At 42.1% G+C, this 10,171-nt stretch overlaps 1 protein-coding gene across 1 annotated transcript; it reads left to right on the forward strand.

Moving 5' to 3' along the window:
• Positions 1–760: 760 nt before the first annotated feature.
• Positions 761–9,068, forward strand: LOC124796056 (ctenidin-3-like). Its single transcript, XM_047260143.1, has 2 exons — positions 761–775; positions 8,841–9,068. The coding sequence occupies exons 1-2, from the start codon at positions 761–763 to the stop codon at positions 9,066–9,068; spliced, it is 243 nt and encodes an 80-aa protein (XP_047116099.1).
• Positions 9,069–10,171: the final 1,103 nt, after the last annotated feature.

Genomic DNA, 10,171 nt, shown 5'->3' on the forward strand with positions numbered 1-10,171 from the left:
GACAACCCCAAAAAGCTACGCGTATGCTGTACTCATATCTATTCGTGTACCTCAGCCAAGAATTCAAAGTAGCCTAATGCTTCTATGGATATCAAAGACAATAGTTCCCTCAATTTGGCTGGGAAAGAACTAAGGCCATATCTTTTACCATCTGTGTGTGATGCGGACCACGCTCATACTTAACAGACTGTAAAAGAAGAACGAAAATATGTCTGCATACGCGGCGGATTTAATCTCTTGAGATCCCCATTCAATAAATCCATACGTTATTTTTTGCCTTGTCCTTATGGAGATGATGTTTTGAATATTCACTGTCCCTAACTGATTGAGCACCGTCACAAACTTCACACAATACTTGTACAACTGGAATTTTAATATCATCTGCTCTAGTTGATGTAGCAAAATTAAATATTTCATTTATAATTTATCCACACGTAATGTGTTAGAGGCGATGTTTTATCTTCCAGATCATAAATTTCAGTGTCCGCTAGCTCCAAGGAATTGGCTCACAATAGCGCATACCGGACGTGCCAGTGTCAATGGCTGCTTTTCCAGGAGACAATGAAACTCTTCTTTGACACCTGCTGCCTCCCGAAACCACGATGGCCAGGAAATTCCCGTTGAAGACGCGAAAACAGTCTTCCCCGTACAGTGTTTGGAAAACTAATATTTACTAAACAGCCAGCAAGGTTACGATACTGTATATAAGCCACGTTCGGCTGCCAATCACCACACGGTGCTGCCAGCTGCAGACCACGCCATGGCTAAACTGCTGGTGAGTGCCTCCATGTCTTCGCCAATCATATTCGAATAAGCTTCCGTTGCCGTGATTGTCAACACTTCATCTGGAGTTCCTTACTGATCGTTGTGTACAGGCGCTAGTGGAGACGAATCTAGTATGGCTTTCCTCCTCGAAAGATGAAATCGTCACCATCTGACCATTTCAAGAGCGTTAAAACTATCGTTTCATTATGATGAACCTATTTTTAGATATAGTTTGTAGCGTCTGTTGCTACATAGCTATTGATCATCAACTCAAAATAGTTAGTTCTAAACCACATCATATCTTACAACAAGAAAGATTTATCCTCTTAATACACTGAAAAAATTTCTACTTGCAAGAAGACAAATCATATTCTGTAACCACATCATATCTTACAACAAGAAAGATTTATCCTCTTAATACACTGAAAAAATTTCTACTTGCAAGAAGACAAATCATATTCTGTAACCAGTAGTTCATTGTTATAGGGTACATAAAGCCAAATCTGACATACGTTATACCTGTCGCGAGTAATTGGGTATTTCGTATATTTGCAACCGGAGGAATTTGAGAAATTAAACGCTAACAGCATTCCATTGGTAAAAAGAAATTATTTAACATTTTTAAGATACAGTGATAGGATTTACATGATTAAAAATTATGATACAAGCTGGCATTTCAAATTATTGTATATTAAAAAATATAGCCATATTCGTAAAATTCTTGGAATTAGTTTATTCTCTTGTTTAGACACAGACGAACCTTAGTTATACTTCCTGCATACGAATATTGTCTGTCCTTTACAATTTGGTCTTGTGGTGCTAATGTGAGGCCAATGACGTACTGCACTAGTTTGTACGGAACCGGTCTTGTTGGGCCCTGATGCTTCCCGCGTAGTAGTTCTGCTTCTGTACTGCTGAATGCCTATCTCTCCTTATGTGTCATGTCTTATCTCTACTTGCGAAGTGGCACTGGTATTCCGAATTTTAATTATAGCAGACAACTGTTTTTATTACGGTTACGGTTATTAGCTTTAAAATTTCCATTTGCATTTCGTGGAGCATAAAATTTGGTGATCCGTCGGTACAAAAATAAAATTTTCAGAGTAATAGCCGTTCATTAGAATTTGCAACGCGCATAAAAAATGAAAAGTAATCAGTCAAAAGAGTGGTGAGGTTGCATGTTCATACCAGTTATTGGAAACTTGTAATAAATTGAAGTATGTGGTGCTACGAATAAACCAAGATATTTGATTGCACTTCTCATGATTTCATCTCTTTCACGCTCCGACGGAGGCACATAAACGCCCAGTGGTGCATGTTTTAAACAAACAGTTTTTCCTATCTACTTGCACGTGCAACTAGTTTGTTACATCAAAATGTGATTTACGTCTTGTCACAAACACTTTTCAGAAATGAACTTCCTTTTTATCTAGCTGTAATTGCCCAAATAATGGCGATAACATATTTGTGTGTGTGTGTGTGTGTGTGTGAGTGTGTAGCGAACAATGCTGCGAACAGCAAGTCGCTCTACGAGTACCCAAAACAAGCGGGAGAGGGTACCATGTATCACAGGCGTTAGTAGCATCGAGTAGAACCCGTACCTACCGCCACTGGCACTCAAATACAATTAACCTTCCGTTCATTAGAGTAGCTTGGTCCGCAGCTCGTGGTCTAGTGGCTAGCGTTGCAGCCTCTGGATCACGGAGTCCCGGGTTCGATTCCCGGCGTGGTTGGTGATTTTCTCTGCACGGGGACAGGGTCTTTGTGTTGTCCACATCATTTCATTACCATCATCATCATTCATGACAGTGGCAATTTTGGACTGTGTAAAAATAGAACTGTGTCAAAATTGGGAGTTTTTACGGGAGCTAATCACCACGCAGTTGAGCGCCCCACAAACTAAATACCATCATTATCGTTAGAATAGCTTTGCTATGACGCTGATTCGCGACGCATGGCATTTGGGTGTAAAGTATCATCAGCTACCGAAAAATTTAAGTGCACTAAAATGTATCTCCACATCAGTGAAAGTATTACTAATGACAAAAACCATAATTTGCGGAGAATAAGAAAGACATTTTGTCAATACTTAGGATCGAAATCTTTTGTGGCATTACGGAAAAAAATGCTGTTCAGAGCTGAGAAAGACAGTTAACAGCTTAGAGTTTTGTTAGCTTTTTCTGAATGTTTGTTTGGAACAGATAGTGAATACATTTTGAGATATGACTTTTACGAATTGGTGTATCAATGGGAAGAACTTCGATTGTCTCAGTAGTCTGATAATGGACTACTGCAGCTTTGCTATGAAGTACAAGCGTGTGTGTGTGCGTGTGTGTGTGTGTGTGTGTGTGTGTGTGTGTGTGTCTGAATGTGTAGTAGACAAGGAGAGGGAGAGAGAGAGAGAGAGAGAGAGAGAGAGAGAGAGGGGGGGGAGTGGATAGAGCGCATGATATTTTGTAGCACCTTCATACCTCATTATTGCCTTGGTGAATAAAAGTCTGGAACCACAAATGCAGAGTGCTTAGAATATGTTTGATTATGTTTACGGTCAGTGGTCTTGGATGTTGTCTTTAATATTGCAGGCAACCTATATCTTGACTTCAGCACCACCCGGCAACCTGAAGATGTTCGGAGAAACGAAACGAGTCACAAGACGTTTCGAGCGAGGTTGCGGAATGGTTAGCACATTGCACTCGCATGTGGAAAGAGTACGTTCAAGCCTGTGTCCAGCCATCCAGATTTAGGTTTTCCGTGATTTCTCTTATTCGCTCCAGGCAAATGCCGAGATGGATCTTTTGAAAGGGCACAGCCAATTTCCTTCTGCTCCTACATTCAATCCAACCATGCATGTGCTCCGTCTCTAATGACCTCGATGTCGACGGGGCGTTAAATACAATCTTCCTTCTTTATTTCCTTTGGTCATGACACAATAAGTGTGTTAAAATACAGCTGATATGGTTTTCCTTAATCATTAACAAAATGTTTGGGATAAGGCGTTTTTCTCTGTAACTTACAAAATACTAAATGAAAGGAATATTTATTTAGATAGATAAAGGTTAAATGATTACTCAATCTGCAGAGTTAAAACGTAGTTTATATAGTTATTTTCTATGGAGCTACAGCAATGAGCTCTAATTTTTTTAAAAAATAGAACATTACTATATTCCAAAATGCAGTTGGTGTTTTGAAAACGCATACACATTAACTTAATTCCAATTTCTATCAATGTAAGTTATCGAGCAGGAAAAGTTCGAAGTTTTAAGAGTGGATGCAATGTGCTGTACATAATTGCTGTTCAGAAGTGTGCTCTGATGTTGAAATTTTCGTTTAACTGAGATGTCCACACGATTGCCTATTTTCCTTAATGCATAACTCACTACTCCTAAATAACCGACGGACGAGATGCAAAACTGCTTGTGTCAGGAGCGACAAGTTTCCTCGATGTGCTTTCCGAAGTAAACTGGGGTTGATTATTCCACGTGGCTGATAGGACCTTGTTTATGCATGTCTTCCGACTTGTCCTACGTACATTAGTGTAAGGAAACATTCTACAATCTAATCAACTTGAAACAGCTAATCGAGCTTATTATTTTGTAAGTTACACAGGAAAACACCTTATCTGAAACTTGTTGGAGACATCGCGCAAAACAAGAATTTCAGCCGGAGACCAGTGGCGCACTTAGCGGTCTGTCACGGGATTATTACATGATGTAAGATACTTCCTGTTTTTGTTCACTGAAATCTTTCCCGATAATTCTAACAGAATGTCGTCCTCTCCATGAGACTTTTTATGACTTTGGCCTCTCAGCGCTCTTTCAAATCCTTCTTCCACTACCACATCTCCCGCCTCATTTTCACTATTTCCTCTACCCTATCCATAATAGTGCCTTCATCTTCATTTCATATGTATAATCCTACATATTCTTTCCACCCTTCAGTCGTACGTTATCTACTTGATACTGGGGTGACATCTGAACTCCTTAATACCGGCGATGGTACAGCTGCTTCTCCTTCCTCTAAATGGCTCTGAGCACTATGGGACTTAACATCTGTGGTCATCAGTCCCCTAGAACTTAGAACTACTTAAACCTAACTAACCTAAGGACATCACACACATCCATGCCCGAGGCAGGATGGGAACCTGCCACCGTAGCGGCCACGCGGTTCCAGACCGAAGCGCCTAGAACCGCACGGCCACACCGGTCGGCCCTTCCTCTAAAGATATCTTGTATTTTCCTATAGGCTCCATCCACCTTTCCCAAAGACATGCACTTTCTTCTACCTATTCCTGCTGCACAGCTTTGCAATTCCAGTCTCACATTTAAACGTTTGCATTCCCTTTTGCCAGCTTTACTTGATAGGTTTTTACATTTCCTTCTTTCATCAATTAAATTAATTGTCTTGTGTGTTATCACAGGATTTCTGCTGGATCTTGTCTCTCTATAAAGTTGATTCTCTACTCTCTTCACTACCCATAGCTCAAAGCTACTCATTCGTCGTCCCCTGTATTCCTTTCCAAAGTTGCAGTCAGTTGTTTCCTAATACTTTCTTTGGAAATGTCAGTAGCACCCGGTTGTTTTGACGTACACGGCCCGTCTCCTTAACTTCCTATTCAACAATTTCTTCAGTTTCAAAGTTCATTTCGCAACCTGTACAGCATGGTCAAATGTTTTGCAGTTTGAAATGTGGTTTCGAAATCTCTGTCTTACCGTTATACAGGGAGATACCTTGACCATGCTACGAACTTCCAGCTATTTCCATTCTGAAAACATTCCCAGGCTGTGACTAAGCCATGTCTCCGCAGTATGCCTTCTTCCATGGGTGCTAGTTCCGCAAGGTTCGCCGGAGAGCTTCTGTGAAGTTTGGAACGTAGGAGACGTATTGACGGAATTGGAGCTGTGAGGACGGGTCCTGAGTCGTGCTTGGGTAGCTCAGTTGGTAGAGCCCTTGCCTGTGAAAGGTAAAGGTATCGCGTTCGACTCTCGGTCTGGCCCACAGCTTTAATCTGCTAGTTAGTTCCATATCAGCACACACTCCGTTACAGAGCGAAAATTTCATTCTGTGAACGACAAGTGTGTCCGCCGTCTGCTGAGTAGCTCTTGTTTAAGTTTGGTAATACACCATGTATCTGTTTGCTTCGAAATTATAGACTTCATATTCAGTGCACCGTCATAAAGGCTGAATTTCCAGTGTTGGAATAAACACTTCCAGAAATTCACGATTGATATGCTCTGTGTCGCTCCACGTGGTGTCACTAGGAAAACTGCATTACAACTGACATGTTCATAGTTGGTAAACAGTGTTTAACTACGTGCGTTTTGAAAAGAGTATATAACTGAAAATCAGTCAGTCCTGAAGCCAGTTTCAGTTACTTGCATAGCATCGTTTAGGTTGGGGCCCTCACCTGTTTCCAATATGGAGTCAGTTCGATATACATATCCGAATGTAGTGTGTCTGCAGGAGAACACCCTGCACGCTGCCAGTGCTCACACAAGCAAGGAACGTTGAAGCCGGCAGATGGTTTTGGTTCGATGTCTTCAGAAAGTCAAGAATAAAAGCCAATGGTGAACTGGGATGTTTACGCCAACGAATTATTTATTATGGCTTTCATTCATTTCTTTCAACACTAATAGCACTAATAGCAGAACACTAATAGCAGAATTTGGTGAGAGATATGTAACTGCGACTACAGTTAGCAAATTGCATGAACGAGCAAGAGACTGTATTACAGGAGAGATAATTTTCCGATGACTATTTTTATGTTAATGGTATAGCAATGAAATACCGCGCCCCATTCTGCACGGAGTACATCCGACACGAAAGAGATGAGCCAACCTAACGTAAGAATTTAGGTCGCGATGTTACATAATGGATTGTCTGGTCACTTTTCTGCAACGCAACTGTAACCACAATACAGAACTTTACCATATATATCTCCAAACCAGTAATGGTTTTACTCATTTGTGCACGAGCTGTTGCACTTAGTCGTGATCTTGGTTTAATGTCATGAAACTGGTCTCATCTAAGCTATTTACTAATGTGAGAATTTACAGTGGGGTTTCGTCCAAGTAAGGTGGGGTGTACACCTCAGGATGACAGTTGTCTTATGATGTGAAACTACTGAAGACTGTTTCTGCGGAATCGTCAAAAATTGACAGGTGCTCCTAGAAGAAGTTAAGACAAAAATCCAAATATTTCTTTGTTGGAGTGATTTCTGTAGCTGTGGTCTTGAGTCCGAAGACTTGTTTGATGCAGCTCTCCACGCTAGTCTATCTATTCAATGCTAGTTATCTCTGTGTAACTACAGTCTGTACATTCTAATCTGTTAATTTTATTCGAGCCTTGTGATCCTCCAAAGCCTACGTCCCCAAAACCTCCTCATATTACCAACATGAGTATTCCCTGACGCTTCAGGATCTGAACCTCTCGTGTTAATAAAATTGTTGCATAATCTTAATTTTCCCCTATTTTGATTCGATACCTCACCTTTACATGTTCGATCTACCTACCCAATCTTCATCATTCTTGTTAGGGCCTCATTACAAAATCTTGCAAATAGCTATTTGCTTGGAATTGTTGATGGAGTCCTAGGATATCATCCTGACAGGTGCCGTGCCAAATTCTGTCCACTTGGCTCAATGGGACTTCAGAATTCCGAGCTGGTTGGAGGAACCTGCCCATATTGCTCCAAAAGTTTTCAGTCGGGGATAGATCCGGGGCGACCTCGCTGACCAAGTTGAGGTTTTCTAAGCACAAAAACAAGCAGTAGAAACTCTCACGTCGTGCAGGAGGACATTACCATGCTGAAACGTAAGCCCAGGATGGATTGCCATGAAGGGTAAGAAAACGGGATGTAGAATGTCACTGACATACCTCTGTGATGTTAGAGTGCAGTGGTGATGTTAGAGTGCAGTGGTGATTACCAAACGGATTCCACCCCTGTCTGTGGCGTCTCCTGAAGACAACTATACTCCAATGGACGAGACTGCTAGCCGAGGACGTGTCTGGAGACGCTCGGGACAACGGTAAGATACCAACCTGACCGTTGCTTGCCATAGAGCCCAACAGCTAGGAGAGATGTCCTGAGGAGCCATTTTTTCATAACAGGACCGTTTTGGTTATTATCCAAGGCATCCTTAAAGCACAGCGATACGTCGGCGATATTGTACGCCGAGTTTTTTTGCCCTTCATGGCAAACCTTATTAGGCTTACATTTCCGCAAGTTAATGGTGGTTCGCACAGGACGAGAGTTTCTACTGCGAGTCTTCACGTTTGTGAAACCCTAACTTAGCCATCAGGTTCGTAAGATCTCCCCCAACTGAGAAAATTTAGAGCATTATGGTTCAAATGGCTCTGAGCACTATGGGACTCAACTGCTGAGGTCATTAGTCCCCTAGAACTTAGAACTACTTAAACCGAACTAACCGAAGGACATCACAAACATCCATGCCCGAGGCAGGATTTGAACCTGTGACCGTAGCGGTCTTGCGGTTCCAGACTGCAGCGCCTTTAACCGCACGGCCACTTCGGCCGGCTTAGAGCATTATGGGCAGGGCTCTCCAATCGTATCAGGAATTTGACGATTTAACTCGCTAACTGCAGTCTTGTACGATATCCCTTGGGACGACTTACAAGAACTCTATCAATCAATACCACACTGAATAACTGTTTCCACAAGGGCCAGAGATGGACCACAGTCACCAATGTGTTATTGACTTGCACCATTTGTGGAGCTCTTCCTCTGGCATAAATGATGAAGTTTTTCTGAAAGTTAATCACTTGTTTGTCTGTACACCTAGATAACCTCTGCTGATTTCCGTCCCATTGGGATATTTCCTTCATGGTATGTAATGGTTTTTTTGCCTTTGAGCGTCAAGTCACACATAAGTGCACGTTAGCATTATGTCATTATTACCACTACTGAAAACCGGATCTTGCAGCACCAGATCTGAAGATGATCGAAATCAGTAATCATTAATAAAAAGAGTAATCCAGACGATGTTTTTGATTCATTTTGACACAGTAGTCGATCGAATATACTTGATACGATGACGTTACTATTTCTCTGTTGGCAGGCACTGTTCACGCTGCTGCTGTGCGTTGTCGCCTTGGCGCATGCGCAGTTTGGCCAGGGCGGTTGCGGCCGTCCTGGGGGCGGTTTTGGCGGCCCTGGTTCCGGGAGGCCCGGCGGAGGTGGCGGCTTCGGCCCTGGAGGAGGCGGCGGCTTTGGCCCTGGAGGAGGTCGTCCTGGATTTGGCGGTGGCGGCTTCGGAGCCGGAGGTGGCCGCGGCTTTGGCGGCTGAACGAAATTTCCATCACAGAGCTCCTGCACCAGCGACAACTGTCCTCAAACTACTTCACTTCTTGGTTTTAATTGACTTGTGCGCACTTTAACTGTGAATAAAGCATTATAATCGTCATTGTATTAACGACGTTTCCAAATTTCATTAAAGCAATTGTTAACTGAGGACTGATCGAACCTAATTGATGGATCTGCAAGATGAGAACCGTAAGCCATTACACGTGACTTATTGTAGCCGAGTCTGTGACCAGAGATTCTATGTATCTGTCGAGCCAACGCCCAACGGCATTTCAAGAACTTTGGAGTGGTCTCTTCACTCCAGCACCGCCACAGAAACGCGAGAGAGACAGCAAAAGGGCTTTCTTCTCCCATAGTTGGTCAAGGCGTCGTTACAAACTTCAAATATCCTCCCTGCAGAGCAGTAGTACGAAAGTGTTGAGGTTTCAGTCCCCACTTGTCGATGTATTGAGATTTGGCTTTCGGTGCGGGATCGATATCTGTAGAAACTTTCAGAACATCACCTGACTAAGGAAAGAGATATGACCGGTACAGTCGTAATGTGCAGACGGCGAATATGTCAGCTGCAACGCGTTACGTGCAAAACAAAACACCTAGAATGCGTCCTAGGGAACAATGTGTACTCCAGCAGTTATATGAAATGTGTCATGAAATCTAACACCGGACGAAGTGAGACGTCATACAGTCTTTCACTTAATTCCCATGCTGTGATTCCACACGATTTCTGATCTTACGTATTTTTGTCCATATTCAAAAGAAAGCCACAAATAAAAAAAGGCAGTTTTAAGTATATTCAATAGCTGTTATGGTCAGAAATGGGCCATTAGAGCTTATTATAATTTAATCATTGCTACTGCTGTTCCATCTACTGCAGATAATTGTTACAGTTGGTACCTCTTCAAGGATCAGGTCGTTGTCCCTTAGAGTCCCTCGGGTTATGTGAGGGTAAATGTGTTCTAATTTTTTTACTGATATTAGAACCAGGATTGCAACCTCAAATTTCTGTCACATAAACATTTTTTTTTCTCTGCCTTCGATAAATGATAATGTGTGTGAAATATTATGAGACTTAACTGCTAAGGTTAT

This window comes from Schistocerca piceifrons, chromosome 4, assembly GCF_021461385.2.
Source record: "Schistocerca piceifrons isolate TAMUIC-IGC-003096 chromosome 4, iqSchPice1.1, whole genome shotgun sequence".
Taxonomy (NCBI): Eukaryota; Metazoa; Arthropoda; class Insecta; order Orthoptera; family Acrididae; genus Schistocerca; species Schistocerca piceifrons.